This window comes from Lingula anatina, chromosome 10 (genome assembly GCF_051362555.1).
Source record: "Lingula anatina isolate TDL-2025a chromosome 10, LinAna3.0, whole genome shotgun sequence".
Classification (NCBI taxonomy): Eukaryota; Metazoa; Brachiopoda; class Lingulata; order Lingulida; family Lingulidae; genus Lingula; species Lingula anatina.
In genome coordinates, this window is record NC_141776.1 from 9318985 (window position 1) to 9340783 (window position 21799).

The 21799-nt window shown below is 36.3% G+C and overlaps 1 protein-coding gene across 4 annotated transcripts in view; it reads right to left on the reverse strand.

Moving 5' to 3' along the window:
• Positions 1-737: 737 nt before the first annotated feature.
• Positions 738-21799, reverse strand: part of LOC106180039 (UDP-glucuronic acid decarboxylase 1) — a 43804-nt gene continuing 22742 nt past the window's right edge. For 3 of the 4 annotated variants that reach the window (XM_086997413.1, XM_086997411.1, XM_086997410.1), the window contains 8 exons: positions 18493-18673; positions 15854-15958; positions 12147-12206; positions 11844-11965; positions 11582-11701; positions 9102-9264; positions 3632-3735; positions 738-3137 (listed from right to left, as the gene is read on the reverse strand). In XM_086997413.1, coding sequence (XP_086853539.1) covers positions 3000-3137; positions 3632-3735; positions 9102-9264; positions 11582-11701; positions 11844-11965; positions 12147-12206; positions 15854-15958; positions 18493-18673 — 993 coding nt within the window. In that variant the 3' untranslated portion in view covers positions 738-2999. The remainder of the gene's footprint in view (positions 3138-3631; positions 3736-9101; positions 9265-11581; positions 11702-11843; positions 11966-12146; positions 12207-15853; positions 15959-18492; positions 18674-21799) is intronic. The other variant, XM_086997412.1, reaches the window with a different exon arrangement.

Consider the following 21799-nt stretch of genomic DNA (forward strand, 5'->3'; position numbering starts at 1 on the left):
TACACGTATGTCGGCTTGCGTTTTAATACAGCTCTGTATATAGGAGTAGAGGAGTGCGTTTTATACAACCATTATGTAGGTGTGTGTTTTAAATAATTATGTATGTAGGTGTGTGTTTTAAATAACTAAGTATGTAGGTGTGTGTTTTAAATAATTATGTATGTAGGTGTGTGTTTTAAATAATTATGTATGTAGGTGTGTGTTTTAAATAACTAAGTATGTAGGTGTGTGTTTTAAATAATTATGTATGTAGGTGTGTGTTTTAAATAACTAAGTATGTAGGTGTGTGTTTTAAATAACTAAGTATGTAGGTGTGCCTTTCATACAACCATGCTTGTAGGTGTGTGCTTTATACAACTAAGCTTGTAGGAGTGTTTTATATTACTATCATGGGCGTCCGAAAGAAAAAAATTTCCGTGTGTGTGTGTGTGTGTGTGTGTGTGTGTGTGTGTGTGTGTGTAAAAGTCATTGAAGGGGGAGATAATGATTAGCTGGGAATAAAAATGAAGTTCCAAAATTCCAGGGGTGTCAAGTGACCCCATTGACCCCCCCCCCCACTCTGGACGTCCATGATTACTATGCATGTAGGTGTGCATTTTATACAACTATGTATATGTGTGTTTAATACAACTATACTTGAAGGGGTCTGTTTTATACTCCTATGTTGGTTGTAATCCCTCAAGCTTTGGGTACCAGTACCAGCAAGGTCAGATATCAAGTTGACAAAAACGACCATATTATCTGTAACTACTTTCCGCACAAGGTGCCTACTTTCCAAGCACAAATTCATTTATTAAACTCTAGCAAATGTTTCAAAGTAATAAACGCAGGAGGAGTAAGGATACAAATTTTACGCAGACTAAATGCATTCCAATTTCCAAACAACAACAAAATGAACTGGTAGACTTACAAAGAAATTAATTATTCAGTATTAATTGGGGCTGTGTTGTTGTCTTTTATGAATGAAAATTGAATCATTTATTCTTTTACAGAAATAAGTTACTTTACTCAATTTATTAACAGAAAAACAAGTGCACAAAATGAAATTCCCAAAATCACTACCATCAGAGCAACTATGGCAAACCCCCACATTTCAAGATAAATGTGCATAACAAGCGAGACTCACAGCATAGCTGTGTACATTCACTATAATGCATACACAGTACTACAACCAGTCTCAAATAAAATCTGCATGCTAAAATATATTCCAAATCAGTCACTCCATCAGCAAAAAAGGTTTTAAAAGTGCAATTGCTTGTCGTCAACTTGAACAGCTTATCCATCCCTCCAGTTCAATATGAAACAAAAGGAAATAATGAAATAAAACCGTGTGATATTTCTTTCATACCATTTAAAACTATGGGATTGCACTTGGTGGGATCTGGCAGCAATAATCTGACAAAAGTATTTCCTTATCTTGCTGGTGAAGTGGATATCTTGGAGGGTATAATTTTGAGATTAACCTCATTACACAAACACTAATTTATAATAGTAATAAATATATGCAAATACTAATATAAATCTAACCAAAATCAGAGATATCTTTTCACATTTTTCGTTGTCCAACCACAAACCCTTGTATAGTATAATTATGAACAAATAATAAAGAACTCCATGAAATAAGAGAGTACAACTTCAGGCTTTGGTCAGGTAATGCAATCATCTGCTGAAGTGTAGTGGGCAGGAGGCAAGAACTGGTACTAAACCCATTATACAATAACCCATTATAAAATAACAATAGTCAATTTAACTTATATTGCACTAATACTCAATGCATATCAACATATTCATGCAGAATTGCAAAATTGTAGATTCATATGCATGGAGTCTAGCTGTATTACATAATTAAAGCTTTTTATCAGCTGTTATTCTACCTGGAATGTTAATGGTGTATGACTTTACACTTTATATTACCACAGATTTTTCCAAAAGACAATGGCACAATGCACACCCTCTCTCATCCAGTGAAATGGCACATCAATATCAAAGAGCAAACTCTGTCACACTAACTGAAATACACTGGCAGCCTAGAGTATGAACCTTAATATTACAGAGCATACTCTGTCACTCTGATAGAATACACTGGCAGCCTAGAGCATGAACATCAACATTACAGAGCATACTCTGTCACTCTGATAGAATACACTGGCAGCCTAGAGTATGAACATCAACATTACAGAGCATACTCTGTCACTCTGATAGAATACACTGGCAGCCTAGAGCATGAACATCAACATTACAGAGCATAATCTGTCACTCTGATAGAATACACTGGCAGCCTAGAGCATGAACAAAGAGCAGGCAGCTAAGCCATAATAAGCAGTACTGAACTGAACTTCACCAAACTCCTATTGAAATTTAAACATCCTTCATTAGATTTTAAAACCAGTTTAAAACCAAGTTAAAACTAAGACTGCATTCCCACAGATTTTAGATCGATCTATCCCTGTGGGGAGTCTCACTAGCTGCTGTCAACTTAGCCTGCTTAAAAGTCTGGCCCGCCTACTAAAAGCTGTAAGGGGGGAATTAACTTCCCTGCGTGATGGGCTGACAGCAATTTAGCATGAACCCCCAGGAAGTTAGGTCGATCCAAATGGATCGATCTAAATCTGTGGGAATTCAGTCTAACAGTTTATCAAAAGTTCAATTTCAATTGTACCATTGTTTATATTTCTAGTTATGTATACAACAATATTGTACCATCTGACCAGCTTCATATCATCACAGAACTGGTGAAGTATATTTAAAGATAAGTTAAACTAGAGTACCTGCTCAGATCTGTAGAATTAAATGGTCAGCTGTCACCTGCTGACCAAAGATGTTATTTCTTTGCTACACATGTAGAGATAATATGTGTACAATCTTAACCAATAAGTTTTATGGTTATATAATTTCAATATATCCCTGCTCTCCTACATTTTTTGGTTAGTGCCTTGATTGTAGAAACTGACATTACATAATGGGACATTTATACTCTTAAAGCTACCAATTGCTGAGATTTAATGTTCAATCAAGTATCTGACTGCCTCTGGTGGTGTCCCGTCAGGCAGGGGGAGGTGACGCCCTTGGTGACTTGATCTCTCCAGTTCCTCACGGAAATATTCTACTGTCTTGTTGATACCATCCATCATGTTCACCTGGGAAGAGAAAATTACATCAACAGGACATATACTACCTTTATTACTTTTTAAAATTATGATTTTAATATTATCTATACAATGTAATATACATATATTAGCAATTCACCAGTCTAAATTTTATCCTGTAACTTATAATAACACTTATTTTAATTAAAGCTATAAATCAGTTTGTAGAGTTCACATTTTACAACATTTCTTCTTTTTCACTTCCAAAATACTGGTCCTAATTTCATGATTGCTAAGAAATTAGTTAAGGTTTGTTGCATTGTTCAGTGCCACTTTTAGTACTCTTAACTTTTACACCATCCTATTACATGTTGAACTTTGATGCCATCCTATTAATTTGGTTTCAGCTTCAGGTGGGCTATCTCCCCCAACTTTGGGCTGCCAGTTTAGGCATATAGCTTTGACACCATCACATTTTATTAGCTTAAACTTTGACACAATCCCTTTATATTTTGTTTGAATTCCAGTGTGCTATCCACACTGACCTTGGGCTGCCAGTTCAGGTATTTCTTGGCTCTGGATATATCTGGTTTCCTCTTCTGAGGATCGTCTTGCATAGCTGGCTTGTGGACTATCTCACTCTGGCTCTCTAGAATAGGTTTATTGAATCAAATATGTCAGAGTTTATGAAACACAAAAAGTAATATCTCCTTATATACTAAGACAATGAGCTGATAAAAAATTTGAAATGTCTTGAATATATATATATTTTGTTTTGGTTGTGCCCCTGACGAGGCCTCAGGGCCGAAACAGCTGTAGGGCATTTTTTAATAAAATGGAGAGAAAGGACTAATTTATTCGTATCCTTGATTTTATATATATATATATATCATGGAGTATATGATTGATTCACTTTAGAAGAGTGCTCTACCCATGATGACTGACCATAGGGAGCTGATATAGAAAGAAAAGAAAATGAACAAAGTTGATCTGTTTTCTCCATGTTTAATATAGCCCTACGCCCGTTTTGGCCCAGAGGCCTCATCAGGGGCTGGACGCAAAGAGGTCAAATACAAAATACATAAGTAGACTCTGATTACCAATGAACAATGTGATTAGTTGTATAAATTCACATGTGACCTTATTGCCACAATGTGCACGCTCGGCTGTCACCTCTAACCTCCCATTACACCGGGCTTATGAAAAGAAGCCATGCCATTGGACAGGTATTTGTAATGCTACCTGCGGTTAGTGGAGAGGACTGACTCAAGCGTCAAAGCGGGAATTTTGATTTACGGTTTGATTGTGCGTATGCCATGCACGGAATTAACAAACAAGCGACGGGATGATGTAGCATGCGGCATTTGCGGTAAGCGTGCCAAGTTTTAGGCCGCTACGATGCCCGGCAGTATTTTATTTCGATTATTACAGGGTATGAAATTTGTATAAATTTGAAACCGGACAGCAGGGCTGGCAAATTGAAAAGTAGCCAGCCCTGACCAAAAGTAGCCAGTCCTGAATTTTTTGAAAATTACCAGATTAAACCAATTGCAGGCAAGAACAATATTGAAACAGGGACTCTTAGTCTCAAAGTGAATTTATTCAAGTAGATTCTTCACTGACAGCATCTTAAACGTTATGCTCTGAACCCAAATCAGAAAAGTCTGATTCACTGTGACTGTCATAATCAGAGTCTAGTTGCACAACCCGCTTGTTACAAATGCTCCGTGGGCATACTTATGAAATCTTTCCGGTTGTTGCCTAGAAACCAATGGTGCAAATACACTTCGATAGGTCTTGCAAAAAAAGTTTGACCTTTTTACTATCAGTCTCATCACAAATTAACCAAGAAAATTCAGTTTTCCATGATGGCACAACTGACATTTTCCTTTTGCAGGGCTGGGGGGGGGGGGGGGGGAGTGTTATATTATTTTATTAAAATATTCAAAATTTATAATATTTGAATAAATTTCATCAAAAACTGAAGAATATTCATTGTATAATAGTTAATTTATATAAATATCACTAATTTTAAAGTTTTTAAATTGATATTTATATCAACAATTTGATTTCTTTAGGGGTAAAATGTGTTTGATTTTTTAAATATACAGTATGAATTAAATAAAATCAGTCATTTAAAAATTCCCCCCTTCTTTTTATTTAAATTCTCATTTGTTATTACTAATTTTCTTCCTTATATCAATACCACACTGGTATATGATAGCATTGCTAGTTTATCAAATTCCAGCACTAAATTTTGAACTGTAAATAACACAGGTGGTGCTAGAGTCATTAAATAAAACATCTTACAAAATTTCAGGTTATGCAAATAAACAACATTTCAACAAGATCTTCATCCCAAAGTTTGACTTTCCAACTTCAAATGGTTGTGAGGAGGTAGCGTGCAACACATTTGATTGACAGGCAGTATGTTGCCTTGACAACAAACTAGATACATCCAGTCCAATCTGGCTGTTGTACCGTTTCTATTTAAGGAATGGTCTTTGTTACTAGATTTTTAAACAAATAAATATTCAGTAGTCAGCCTGTTATGTGAATAAATTTTGTCTTGTGAAGTCCTGGAAGGTGTTCACTTTCATAATTTGGCGGTAAGTTTGCTTAGACTTCGTTTTGGGACCACGTGTTTTGTACCAAATGTAGGTCACTCTTTTCCATGCAATCAGGAAGAGACGAGAAGACGTTTGTATTCAACAAAAATTTCTTTTTCAAGATTTTTGTTCTTAAGTTATAATAAAACATAATCTGTCCGTTGGACAGCCTACGTACCCTGCAAATTCACTTATCCAAACTGAATTTTTACCTGTGGAGCCCTGCTTTGGTATTATGGTGCACTTTATTTTACTGTCTGATACCTTCCTGTGTTCTTTTCTTACATGCTGGGGCATCACATTCATTATTAGCACCAAAATACTTACAGAGGGTAGACTGCGACAGGGGTAATCCTGACTGCGACTTAGGCGCAATCTTGTATAATCCATGTGCATCATGACGTCATTCAATTAAATTTTTTTTATGAGAAAGATAACGTACAATTGTAATTACAGATTATAGAAGAAGCAACACTTAAATTGTGTAATTAGACGAGATTGTGTGAACTTGAATGACCACACATCGTTCGTCACTTGTCTCGTAAACAAGCATTTAAATGCCGCGATATGATACTTTGTATCAGACGTTTCATAAAACGATGAAGGGTCTTTGCGCTAGGCATGCCGGGAAAACAGTGAATAAGCATGTACTTTCGTTTTTCGTTCATTGTTGATAGTGTTGATTTCCTGAAAGGTTAGCCTCATTGTTTCGGTTTTATTTCAACCAAATCTGCTTCATATGAACGTGCATATTGATATACAATTATTTTAGAGGCCAGAAAATGACCAGACCGACGGACTGGCAACTTTTGAAAAGAGACCGCCCGGGTGATAATTGAGCCGTCCCAGGCTGCCGGTCGATCCTTATTTCGTACCCGGATTATTATGTTTAAATTTGTGGAATCTTGTTTCACAAGCTTACTCTATTTTATTGTCTCTATGGAGGTATATGGGGACTTTACGACATTCGGCTTGAAGGCTTTAACCACTTGTTATAGTTTATTTTTGTATTGCTTTGGATTAATGTGGCAGTCTAAGGTTGTTCTAGGTGGTTTTCAAGTTTATGCACCCGTTTTTGAAATCATTTCGTGATATTATGACAATCGTTTACTATCCAATCAAGGTGACAGCCGAGCGTGACAACGTGCATACAGGTAACGAAGGAATGCGATCACATTATATAATATATGGCTGTGAATATAATACAAATATATAAATAACTCTGGAAAATCAGCACATATAATCAACATTTTAAGCAGGTATTTTCTGGAATGTACAAAATTAACTAGAGGATCAGAGAGGCAATACCGCCTCCGGATATTGTACCACCTGCTGGAGTAAGCGCATTCGTATGGACCCCCCCCCCCCAATAAAAAGGGACACCACCACCAGTTTTGTGCTTAACAAGCTCTATAAAATACAATCAACAAGAGTTCTCAAAATATGCAAAAAAAAAAAAAAAAAAAAAAAAAAAAAGGTACAATCAAGCAGATTTTCGAATTGACTTGCATTTTCCTACAATTGATCACTCCTGCGATTCTCTAGACAAAAGGCCTATTGGTTTTCCTTGAAATGTGTTGTCAGTGGTGCATATATGCTGACAAAAGAGAAAACCTAGGGGCAACAACAGACACATCTCTGCTAGTTTTGAAGATATGAGGGGCAAGAAAATATGCAAAGCTCAGTTCATGGTGAAAAAGTAGGTCAAAGGTCAATTTCAATATCATAGTATATGAATTTCTATTCAAGTTCAATAGTAACCATGGGCATTTCTTTGCCAATTTTGCAGATTTAAAGGCAAGAAAACAAGCAAAAAGCAGTTCATCATAAAAAAGTAGGTCAAAGATGAATTTCAAGGTCACAGATTGCCAGTGTATTACTTCCTATTCAAGTTCAATAGTAACTATGGACCTATCTCTGCCAGTTTTGGAGATAAAAGGGAAAGAAATTAGCAAAGTTCAGTTCATAGTGAAAAGTTGGTCAAAGGTCAATTTTGAGGTCACAGTAAATTGCCTGTAATGACTTTCTATTCAAATTCAATAGTAACTGTGGACTTATCTTTGCCAGTTTTGGAGATAAAAGGGAACAAAAATTTGCAAAGTTCAGTTCATGATGAAAAGTAGGTCAAGGTCAATTTTGAGGTCACAGTAAATTGCCTGTAATGACTTTCTATTCAAATTCAAGAGTAACTGTGGGCTTATCTTTGCCAGTTTTGGAGATAAAAGGGAATAAAAATTTGCGAAGTTCAGTTCATGGTAAAAAGTAGGCCAAAGGTCAATTTTAAGGTAATAGTAAATTGCCAGTATATGAATTCCTATTCAAGTTCAATAGTAACTATGGACCTATCTCTGCCAGTTTTGGAGATAAAGGGGAACAAAAATTTGCAAAGTTCAATTCATGATGAAAAGTAGGTCAAAGGTCAATTTCAAGGTCACACTTAGATTGCCAGTATATGTAATAACTTCCTATTCAAGTTCAATAGTAACTATGGATCTATCTCTGTCAGTTTTGGAGATAAAAGGGAACAAATATTTGCAAAGTTCAGTTCATGGTGAAAAGTAGGTCAAAGGTCAATTTCAAGGTCACAGTTAAATTGCCAGTATGTGACTTCCTATTCAACTTTAATAGTAACTATGGACCTTTCTCTGCCAGTTTTGGAGATATAAGGGACTAAATGTTACAATTTTGGAGTTACAATAATGTGCCATAAATTTCCTACAGAAAAAATTAATTAAAATAAAGAAAAGGTCATTTTGGTTGAAATTCTTGAAATGGGAGGTGCTCAGAAGTTCCAGATGTTCAAATTTCATGAAATAATGTCATTTTTGACCAGAAATTGTCTGCCTCGCACAGCCTCATGTTTTATTTTCCTGGGGTTTAAAATTTATTATACATCACCATATTGCACATTTTGCTTTCACCACCAAAATGTACTTTTTGATATAGCATAACTCGAAAACCGTATGGAATACAAAAAAACGGAGACCACTGTCAGTGTTGGGGTTTACATGCTCTACAAAATGCAAAAAAGAATGGGTCTCTAGCATTAACGGTTCCCGAATAAGAGACAGTTTTCAGTTTCGGTATCTTATGGCCGCTACTCCCGTGAAAATGCACCGATTGACCCCAAATTCACGGAGATGAAAGATGACCCGAAGGGTAACACTTTCCAATAATATTATTAGTTAGGTCTGTGTAGTTTCTGAATATCAGTGGGTAATAAGATTAGTGCCATGTTGAAATTAAGATGCCCGTGTCCCAATGTTGATACCCAGCATTGTGGATGTGCAAATGCATATATTGTTGTGGCAAACTGCACACTTTCTGACTAAAGCCTTGGTTGTTTTGACAAACAGCACAATTACTGACTAGAGCCTTGTTTTTTTGTGGCAATCTGCACACTTACTGACTAAAGCTTTGATTGTTGTGGCAAACTCCTCAATATGGTGTTCATCAGGGTTGCCTATGTTGACAGGCAGGGAATAGTTACTGTTCATTAAAGCCACCAGTCCATCCACCAGATCTGTAACATACTGGAATGACCGGGTCTGCTTGCCTTCTCCATATATCTACAACACAACACTTTCACAGTGATACATATGGGACAGTAACAGAAATACGATAATGGCATTTTCTTCTGGTAACACAAAAAGTATGAAATTATTTTAAGTTAAATACTTTTTTGAAATTAAAAACAAAGAAAAAAGGGGGCAATATAAACATAACAAAAGTCTAAAGATACTTGGTATGTCAGCACTTTGCATATTAAGCATACCACCTGGCAGATTATTGCATATATATATATATATATATATATATATATATATATATATATATATATATATATATATATATATATATATATATATATATATATATATATGTCAGGGTTGGAAACTCCTCTTAACATTCAACCAGACAACAGGACAGGTTACTCTTGAAAGTTACCCGTCCTACCGCAAACCAGCCTGTCCTCATAAAATCGACAGAACTATGATAATAGAGAGCATGTATGACTAAATTTAATAATTCAAGACATTTTTGAATGTTGTTTTCTTTCAAACTTCATAAATAAAAGTCATAATACCAGTGCTGTCTTGATACCAAAGAATCAAATTTATTTTTATATTCAGTTATGGTCTGTCCCCCCACCCATACATCATGGATAAATAAATAAATAAATAAATAAATAAATAAATAAATAAAAAATATATATATATATGCACCTTACCTAATATCTATTAAAACAAAATTATAGCAAAACCGTTTGACAGAAACAAAATGCACAATACCGTAGTCAATACAGTCAGTACTGAAGAACAAGTATTTTACTTTAACTGAAGTATCTACACCACTGCAATTTTCATGAAAGGAGCATTAAAATTAAAAACTTAACTATCAAATCATTGGCATGGTGAGCAAGGAAAATAGCTTGCAAGGAAAATAATATCAGTTTGGTGAATAAAACTGGTGAATGTCAACTGCAAGTCACAGTGCCTGTCCTGGTATATGAAAACTTCACTTTACCAAAGATCAAGTCATTCTGTTTGAATTGTTTTACCTCTTCAAAATATTATTTGAAAACTCTGCATTTACTCATGAGAGATGATCATGAGAGATCATGAGAGATGTTCATCATAGATGATGCTTTCAACTTGTTTCTCCATTGATTGTTGATCATCTTCATCTGGGAAAACCCACATTCACACTCTACTGTACCAGCAGGCAGTGACAGAACTAAATCAACTAAACCTAATACATTTGAGCACCGCTCTCCATACAGCTCATTGATTTTTGGTCCACGACATGACATGCACCTTGTATTTCATTTGCAACACAGTTAAAACAACATGAACTCTTACCAGTATTGATCTTAATAATATATAGCTCTGTTAACCTTAAATATGCAACCTACTTTTTATACAGTAAATTCTTTAAAACTATCCATTCTGGCTCAATATTTTACCTGACTTAAATGGGTTACAAATGCTTGGTAACATCGGTAATATGATAAAGAAGACAATGTGGCGAGCTAATGTAGCGTACATTGTCTTCTATGTCTTTAGAAACACTACGAAAGTTTCTTGACCTTCCTGAAAAAAATCATGAAAAGCGACCAGCGACGGAGGTCCGTAAAGACTACAACCAAAAAAAGAGGCAGCGGACGATTGTTCCAAGTTGGAAAGCAGAGTTTAGTTGGCTGATATGTAACGAAAACCGTCAAATGTTATATGAAAACCGTCAAATTTTATATTGCAACACGTGCCGTTCCGTTTACAGACCGCTTTCGTCAAGGAAGAACATTCCGGACAAATTTAACCGGTATAAAAATGGACCCTTCATTAAAGGATGCCAAAATATAAGGCATCGTGAATGTATGCTACATTAGCTCGCCACATTGTCTTCTTTATCATATTACCGATGTTACCTTGCATTTGATTGGCTTAATGCAGCGAATCTTCCCGCAACAAAAGTCGGAAGTTGTCATTTAATGACGTATCAGTGACCTATATTCCCATATTTGGAATGTTTTCGTGACTTATTGGTTTATTGCAGTGAAATTTCCCCGCGGTAAAAGTCGAAAGTACTCGATGTAATGACGTATCTCTGACCTATTTTCCCATATTCGGAATGCTCATGTGATTTATATTGTAAACACTTATATATTGGTAAATGTGTGAAAATCAAAATCAAGAAAGACGCGATGTTTCACTGACGACCTTAAAGTGCGGCCCGACCACAGGACGGTCTCCAAATTATTTTTACCCGTCCTTCATGAAATTAGACCATCAAGGATGTTGGGACGGGCAGTTATTTCCAACTCTGTATATGTAAATGGTGAGCAAACAAAAATAAAATGACAGTAATACATAAATTAACTCTTACAGTTATTGGCTGGTTCTGAAGTGCTTGTAATATAAAGTTGCTGACGACCCTCCCATCATTCATGTGCATACGTGGACCAAAGGTGTTGAATATCCTGGCAACTCGCACTTCCACTTGCTCCTGTAAAGAAAAAAAAATAATTAAAAAGCATAACTCAAAACTTGCAGCACAAGTATGATCTGTCATCGTCAGGAAGTGAGTTTCCAAATAATGATCTTGAATAATATCCTTTCCAAAGAATGTTACAGTATAGAACATGTACCTGCTTCTTGTAGGCAAAACACATGGTTTCTGCTACCCTCTTCCCTTCATCATAGCAGGCTCTGGGTCCTATAGGGTTGACATGGCCCCAGTAGTCCTCTGTCTGAGGGTGCACCTCTGGGTCTACAACATCACACAACTAGCACATTATTCACCTTTCGTTATTGTTTTAAAGCTAAAATAAAGTTAAATTAATTATACTGACAGAATTGTTGATCTACATGCTAGCTGACTTAGAATTTTAATCGTGCGGTCCTGTTTTACAACTGATTCATGTGTTTTCCATATGTTTATATTCCCATACCTCCATAGACTTCTGATGTGGAAGCCAGCAGCAGGCGGGCACGTACTCTCTTTGCCAAACCTAAATTATGCAGCAAATTACATAGTTAATAATCAAATATAAGTGCATACTTTCACATAAATGACTGCGTGTTTGTTTGTCTAAATAGGACCTTTTTCTTGACTCTTAGACCCCATTTCCATATATTTTAGATCGATCTATCCCTGTGGGGAATCTCACTAGAATACTGTCAGCATAGCTGGCTTAAGCATCTGTCCCGCCTACTGAAAGCTGTAAGGGGGTAATTAACTATGGTGCGTGCTCGGCTGACTGCAATTTAGTGTGAAACCCCAGGGAGTTAAGTTGATCTAAATCTTAATCTCTGGATTGATCTAAATCTCTGGGAATACACCCTTAGAATGCATTTAACTGAGTGCTTTTTTAAAGTTATTGCCTCCAAAACAATCCAAATACCAGCCTAAGGTAATGTGCCAAACAGTTCGACCAAGATTAATAAATCAATTTCAAAGAAACATCATTTTGGTAGAATATGATTAAAATACAGCAATAAAAACACTTAAAAAAGTCAGATTGTTTGGGCCATCTGCTGTATTGTTAATCTTATTGGAAGTATTGCATTTTACCCCAAGCGCCACCCAAGATAAGCCGCAATTTAGGTTTAACATTGTTTCAAACACATTTTATCATCTTTTTAAAATCTTATTTTGCTGCATACAATCTTTGCTAACATTACTTCATATTCAAAGAAATGACATGTCATGTCATTTATTTCCCCTATCTACAATCATTTTAATGACGCTCTTCATGATACATTAAATGAGTGCTAAGGGACAGGTGTTGTAAAAAGTGGCCACTCACATATTTTTAAAAACGGTAGCATAAGTGGACTCAAACCAGTTATATGATCATATGATTACTAGTATGCTGAATAACTGGCATAGTGTCTATGTATGCCCTATTTGAATTTGAATATGTCAACTGAAATCAACTGATTTTAGATATTTTTTAGCAGTCTAGGATCAGAAAAGTTTTTAAGTCACAGGACCTGCTCAGTGTAGACGTATTTTCGAGGAAAATTCATCCCCCAATATCAAAGAATACCAACTGGTACTCAAACTGAATTCAGTGTCACCTTAAATTACTTAAATTATGCCATTTTAAAAATATTGATAAAAAGCAATCTACAGAGCCTTCCTCCCAACTAAGAGGGCATTCCCGGAGATTTAGATCAATCTTACTAGAAGTACGGAAGTTAATTACCCCCTTTCAGCTTGTAGGACATTTAAGCTGGATTATCTGACAGTAATCTAGTGAGACTCCCCATGGGGATACATCGATCTAAAATCTATGGGAATGCCCCCTAAGGCAAACGAATCAGTCAATTGAGGCAAGTCTACTAAATTAGCACAAACTGTATGTATAATGAACAAAAAAATATAAACGCATGAATGAATATGTCGATTTATTTTCATGTATCGTACTAGAGTATATAGCCAACAATAAACAGCATATTTTCCTCAACAAACAGACATCACTTTGAGAGCATTACGGGCAGTTTAAATGCATAGGCCAAGAGTTAGGGCGTCAACTACACCATGGGGGTCAACATCCTGAATTCACAGACACTAATTGCGAATATGGCCACCATTAGCTTTGGGCATAACAGTACACCAGTGGCACATGGTTATCACTAAGTTGTCAATACTGGCCTGAGGGATATTATCCCATTCCTCCTGGAGTGCTACTCGCAGCTGGCTAAAATTCTAGGGAGCAGAAACATGATGGTGTACACGCTGATCCAGAACATCCCACAGGTGTTCGATGGGCGACATATCAGGCAAATACGCAGCCAGTTGAGGACACCAATATTCTCCTCCTCCAGGAAGTCCCTGCATATTCTTGCAATGTGTGGGCATTATCATGCTGAAAGGTAACGTAATGGAGCTCCAAAAATGGTGCAACAATAGGTCGCAATATTTCGTCTTGGTGTCTTTGGCCATTCAGGTTGCCAGCAAGAAAATGCAAACGTGTGCTGTCCATAGCAAATGCCAGCCCATACCATGACACTAGAGCTGCCATGAGCCACCCATCGAAGGACATTAGCCTCGGCAAAATGCTCACCAACACGGCGCCAAACATGGACTCTGCCATCAGCGTGGTACAGCTGGAACCGGGATTCGTCACAGAAGAGCACTGTCCTCCATCGTGAAAGTGTCCAGTGCATATGTTCTCAGACGGCTAACAGTGGAATGATGCACATTCAAGCATGCTGCAACATGCCGATGGCATGCTCCCCCATGATTTCAGACAACTGTGGCATGTTGACAAGTGACAGAAAATCAAATTTTGGTGTGCCTTTTTAATGCATTATTGCCTTGACTGTAGGGAGTGTCTGTGTATTGGTCATGCAGATTGACCACCACTCCTTCATGTTCTTATGGGTGGAAAAATTGAACCTTTGAGTATACTCAAGGGGAGCTGCCAAGTGAAACCAGACCACTATACTTGATCACAACAAATCCATCAATTCAGAAATAAAGCAACAACCTGAGCATATTTCATGATTATCCATTTCAACTCACCATTTTAGTTTCGTGCGTTTATATTTTTGTTCAGTGTATATAAGCATTATTATTCTCATTGGCCTCAAAAGAAATGACAGGAACATCTTGCTTCCAGAAATGATCTGGGGTTCAATTGTTTCTTCCTCATTGAAAGCACAACAAAGGGCTGAGGCATGTAGCATGTAGCATTTACTGGTTTCAAAATTAACATAGTCTTGCCTACGATATGGTCAAACAATTGGAACAAGAAAAAATACTGTTGCATGATTTTGACTTTTGTTCTAAATGTTTCAGCCCAGAAAAAAAATTAGAAAATAATTTTTCGGGTCAGAATAGATTGCACAGGTTGAACTGTTACAGCAAATAGGATAACAGGAGAAAGTAAGGGGGTTTGGGTAGGTCTACAGGAGTAAGGGGCTATGGACAGGTCTACAGGGGTAAGCAGGGGGCTGTGAGCAGGTCTACAGGAGTAAGCAACGGGCTGTGAGCAGGTGACAGGAGTAAGCAGGGGGTATGAGTAGGTCCTCATGGGGTTAGATCTGCTTTGTTTGTAGAGTTCCTTATGCATTGTCTGCTGACATAGCATGTACTTAGTTTAGCTATCATATCCATACAGGATGTAGAAACTGTCTGCTGACCTAGCATGCAACAAAGGACTGGAAATCTGATCTATGTCCACAAATAAAAGTTTACACTTTCTAGACATAGATCAAGCCAGTGGACCTTGATAAAACAAATTGAAAAAAGTATTTATTGATGCTACACCAGATTTCTTAGAGCTGTATAAAATAACAGTAGGATGCCCAACATGGAGCTCTATGGCAATATCCTAAAAGTCGCCTGTAAAATGAGAGCCCATGGATTGAGGGCTGCAGACCATTTTATTGTCATACAGAAGAAGTATCAAGTAGATTTCTGCTCTGGGTATCTAAATACATGGCTCATCAGGTACACAAAACAAAAATCATGTCCAACCTCTTCTTGAGGACACGGGTTAAAAGAACACAACCAAGCTTGCTTGTCTCATGGATGACAGCAGAGTTGGAAATCTTGTTAAGCTGGTGTTTAATTAATGATGTTGATGGCTGACTGGAGTCAATATGATGATGATACACCAAGTTAAGCTATCATACCCATACTGACCTAACATGTTGATAGTGCCTATGGTGTTGGTCTTGATGGTCTTTATGGGATTGTACATGTAGTTTGGCGGAGAAGCTGGTGATGCAAGGTGGTATATTTGGTCCACTGAAATTAGAAAAACTGTTAAGGCCACTAATAGTAAAAGGACCAAAGTCATAGAAACAAAGCCCTGGGCTTATAACTTTTTATAAAAAATTAAAACAAACTTCCCAAAAGGCCAATTAAAGACGGGGATTAAGTACAGTGTCCAACGGATGACGCTATAGCGCCAATTTTGGGGGGAAAATGCCGTTTTCAGAATTGGGATTTTCTCTATAACCAAGACAGCTATTCAAGTGATTCAAAAGGCCTCATAAAGCTGGGTGAAAGCACTTCAGCGGGGTACCAGGGAATTGTCTTATACTATTTACTTTTGATTTTATCATCTTTTATGTTAAATTACCCCATATTTCAATGGGTTATTCACTTCAAAAGACGATAACTTTCAAACAAACAATTTCCTCTTAAACCCCTGATATCATGCTGTAGTCCACATTCCCAACAACAATTGGTGCAACTTTTGTAAAGATCGGTTGCTCAGATAGTGAGATATACTTGGCAGCGATTCACTTACCTCGTCAATATAGAAAGCTGTTAAAACAGCCAAAAACGTTCACAGGTTGGTTAACAGAGCTTATTAGTCAAATGCTTAGCTGGCAAATTTACCTGTTATCGGTAATACGATCAGGTGGAACCATTGCTCATTGTCATCTAAAAATATTTTGTTTGGGTGCTTTGAAAGGGCAGAAAATCGTGCTTTTGTTACATTTTCCGACCACTCGTTAGGCTTGTAAGCGTGCCGCCATTTTGATTGACAGCTCTGGAGAGGGCCCTAGCCTAGTGATGCCCAGTAGGGTGGCAAGGATATGTAGAAGGAAGCGCTAACAAAGGCGATTACATTTAACCGCAATTAAGAGGTGTGAAGTTGCATTTGAACGTTTCAATGGCTTTTCCTCGGCAAACGAGTAATTTTACCTGAGAGATTCCTTTTCTGTTATCGGCAAAGTGATCAGATAAAACTGTCTGTCGAGAGCAAGTGGTCGTCACTTGTGTTAATAAGAGTTTTTTGACGGGTAACGCTGCAGGATTATTTTGCACGGCACTTGGAAATCGTCAGATCAACGGAAAAATCCAGTGATTACTTCAGAGCAGTCTCTCTCAAAATGCCAGCTAACATAAAGGGGAGACGCTCAGCTGCACAAGATTCAGCGATAAAAGTGGCTGAGAGAAGGCTTTTGAATAAATATTTTATTTTTACACACATGACACTTAGACCCTATTTGCTTTTTACCTGCTAGTCTTGACTATTTTCGGGGTCTTTTTGTGATTTTCATTTTTGGATACATTTTGAACTCTTTCTTCCCGCTTGATCAGTGATTTTGAAATTGTTTTTCTCCAAATATCGCAAAATGCAAAGCCAATAACATGCGTTTTTATTTTTATTGTTTTAATCATGCTGTCAACCCTTGCTTGGATTTCTCTCGTTTGGCCATTCACATCACAATTTTTTGCGTGTCTCTCAAGCTCCATGATATCATATCTTGGAGAATAAAATTTTATTTTGTCAACATTAGATTTACCTTTTGCAAACGGCGACCAGCAATCATTTCCGGTTTCGTAACATGTCGCAGATACGCTCGCCGATATGTATCGCAAAAATTAAGAGCTAGGCTAAAAGTATCCTTTTTAGCGTTTTTTTAAATTTATTTATCGATTTTTCTTTCATTTGTCAATTAATTTAGGCGATTTGATTAACTCTTTCACCCATTTATTAGGTATACAGAAATCAGTTATCTGACTGAACAAATAGGGCCGGTTTTCCCCAACCGCCACGCATAGGCCCTACTCTCTTTCAAAATTTTCTTTCTTTCCTCTGGAAATGGACTTTTAACACGAACTTTTCTCTTAGTAGCGTACTAGCTAAACTTCTTCGCTGCTAAGCTGATGTAAGACTTATGACCTATTACCGCACACGTAATCGGCTTATAACTCATTAACTGTGCTCCGACCCCCTCATGGCAACGGCCCTTAGTAACAGAGGCGTGGCTTAGTTGTCAGCCTGACTGGGGCGCGTGCCGGTTGAAAAACTCATCAAAAGACACATTTTGCAATGCAAATTCATAAAAATTATTACATTCAACGTTAGATACTTTTTTGATTAATATAAACAAACAAAAAACTCAAAAACATGATTTTAAGCGTATTTAACCCTATCACCGGCCTTAATAGAACATATCTTTCTGGACTCCTGAGACAAGGCATTTTCTGCTGTTGAGATCACTGGTCTTGGATATGCATATTACTGTAGAGCATGATAAACAAGAGGTTGAAATTTACTGCATCTCTTTATAATCCCTGACATGATCAATATTGCAGAAAACAACTGCAAATTTATTGTTTTATTCTTTTAAGATACCAGAGAGTGAAGTTTTCCTTTAGATTCAACATCACAGGCTGATGTATGTACAACTCAGACACGTACATTTGATGATGCATGATAGAGAGCAGGCCTATTTCACATAGTGATCCTGATGTTTTAACTTACAATTTGGATATACCATATAGTATTAAGAATGATGCAGCTTTGTCCTATCATCTACCTTCAATGAACAGTGGCTTCACAATATCATGATGAATCAGTTCAAAGTTGGGGTGTCCAATCCAGTGTTCCACATTTCTCTTTCTCCCAGTGAAGAAATTGTCCACTACAGAGACTTCATGCCCCTGCATCATCAACTTATCTGCCAGGTGAGAACCTACAAACCCAGCTCCACCAGTGATCTGAAATGACATAGATCTGATCTTTAACCTTGAAATACAGGGCAAGGAAACAATATGTGTGGGTTGTGCGGCTTGTGCCTACAGAGTATGAAGACTATCTGTAACTATACATAACATCAAGAACCAAGTAAGGGCCAATACCACCATGGGCTCAGTAGAGACAATGCAAGCATTTTATAGCCCAGCACTAAAAAATTCAAATAGTTCATCATCTTCTAAAAGTATAATTTTATAAAATATGTCATTTTGTCAATTTTGATGCAATAATAAATAATGCTGTCAATAAACACTGAGTTTTAATCATGAACAACAGATTACATTGTCAATAATAGGAGCGAACAGGAGAGATATTTTCTGACAGTATTCCAAATTATCTTTGTTGATCCATCCTCCGTTTTTGATGGTCTACCAACAGAAACAAGGCAGCAAAGCTGTCAAATGTACAGACAAAAAACAGAAAATAAAAATATAAAAAAAGGTCATTTTGTCAATTTTGATGCAATAATAAATAATGCTTATAATAGCACTGTCAGTCAACACTGAATTTTAATCATGCACAACAGGTAACATGGTCAATAACAGGAGCGGACCCTGAGATAGTTTCTGACAGTATTCCAAAGTATCTTTGTTGATCCATCCTCCATTTTGATGGTCTTCCAACAGAAAAAAATAGATACCAGTCAATATAAACTTAATAACCTGTCTTCCAGAAGACCCATGGTCTCAATCCACCCCTTCAATAAGATTACAGTTTCAGGACCATGAGAGACCAAAGTCACATGATGAAAGTCTCAATATTTGAAAAATGATGACAGTGCATAAAATAATATTATATAATGTTTAAAGACATAAAAAACAATACAATTGCTTATGTGGAAATACAGAAAATGTGCAGAGCCTCGAGCAGATGAGAGTTAAAAGTCACAAATGCAAGTGTTTGAGAAAAAATTGTAAAGGAAAACATAACAAAACTAGAAAACCACCGAGAGTGCAGACCTCTGCCAAGGCAGCAATTGTTGATTATTATTGATTGTTGATTATTGATTGATTATTGAGCTAGACCACCACTAAAAACTAATCATTGTCCTCTTTGGCCCAATTCTGACAGTTCCTGAAAATTTCAGCAAAATCGGTCCATAACTTTTTGAGTTAAGTTGATGACAGACAAACAGGGGTGAAAATATAACCTCCTTGGCAGAGCCTGAGGTAAACATAATTTCAAAGAAGCTGCTATTTAAATTTTTAATCTTTGATTATATATATATATATATATATATATATATATATATATATATATATATATATATATATATATATATATATATATATATATATATAATAACCTGCATAATTATCACTGCTTCCTTATTATTAATCTAGCAGAGAGCTTAACTTTAGGGAGTTTACAAGGAAATATGAACAAGTGTGCTTTATGTAATCTCCTTTAATGGCCTATCAATTAGGCAAATGACTTTATAACTCAGAAATTAGCTAAGTGATACCCAAGGGATATTAACAGACTGACCCATTCAAAGGTCTTTCAGGCCCATAAGTCACATCTTAAGAAAAGCACAAAACAATAATGCACAAAATAGGAGACTAGGAATAGGAATTTATTATTTATTATTGCATCAAAATTTATACCAGTCAATGTAAACTTTAAAATCTGACCGTCATCTGAAAGACCCAGAAGACGGCCTCAATCCACCCCTGCAATGAGATTATAGTTTCTGGACCATGAGAGTTCAAATTCACATAATGAAAATACCAATATTTGAAAAATGTTGACAGTGCATAAAATAATATTACATAATGTTTAAAGACAAAAACCTATGCAACTGCTTATGTGGAAATACAGAAAATCTGAAGAGCTTCAGGTGGATGGGAGTTGAAAATGCCAGTGTTTAGAAAAAAATTAAAAAGAAAACACACAAAAAAAAAAAGAAAAAAAAAATTCCAATAAAGCTGCTATTCAAACTTTTAATCTTGCTGTATTAACATGATATGAATAATCCCAATGTGTTTGAGGATAATAAGGCACTGTTATTCATCTATAGCATTAATGTTGGCATTACACAATTTTTTTTTCTTTTGTAAACTTATTTGCAATATTAAACAACATTTACCTGCATAATTATCACCAATTCCTAATTATGTGACACAGATAAGAGAGCTTAACCTATAGGACTTGAATGGGAAATCTCAACGTGTGTTTTATGTAATCTTATTTAATGGGCACTTGAAAATCAATTAGGCAAGTAATTTTATAGCTCTGAATTTAGCTAGTGATTATCCCAAGGGACAATTACCACCATCCATAAACAGTAGCCCCATATAGCAATCCATAGAGCTGCATTGCCTCCAAAACAGAAAACAATCACACTGATTTCCAACACAAGCTACACTTCAGTCCTATGAAACTTTTCAGTAAGTTAGAATATCATAAGTAAAATGGTTTTTCCTTAATGGTCATCCCAGCAGCGATGTCCAAAAAAGGTTTTTTTTCACCTTTTACTCAATTTAACATAATGCTTAACAGCACAATGGCCAGCAATTTTTAATAATAAAGTAAATGTATCATAGCTATTCAAAAGATGTGACTAGCAATGGTATTCAAGCCAATGGAAGTTCAAAGACTAAGTCACACCTTGAAAATGTCCATATGTGAAAATTTTAATTGTAACAAAAAACTATATAATTTCCAAGAAAGTTAACCGATATAACAGGTTTTCCAACTGAAGCTATAATTTAGTGCTATGCTACATTTCTGTAAGTTTGAGAAGAGTAAGTGACTTGGTTTTCCTTTAATGGTCACTGTGGAGGCATTGTCTAAAATGGGGTTGTCTTCAATTTTGATGCAATATTACATAATGCTTAACAGCATAATGACCATCAATTTTTAATAATAAAATAAAAGTATCATGGATATTCAGAAAATTTGATATGGAAAGGTCTTCAGGGCCATGGAAGTTCAGAGTCACAACTTCAAAATGCCAAAATGTACACAAGAGATAACTGTACTGAAATGAATTTCTTTCCACTTTCAACACTTTTTTTACATATATCAAAATAATCAATTTACTGTCGTTTTTAAATGATCAACTAAGAAAGTTGTTGACATAGGAA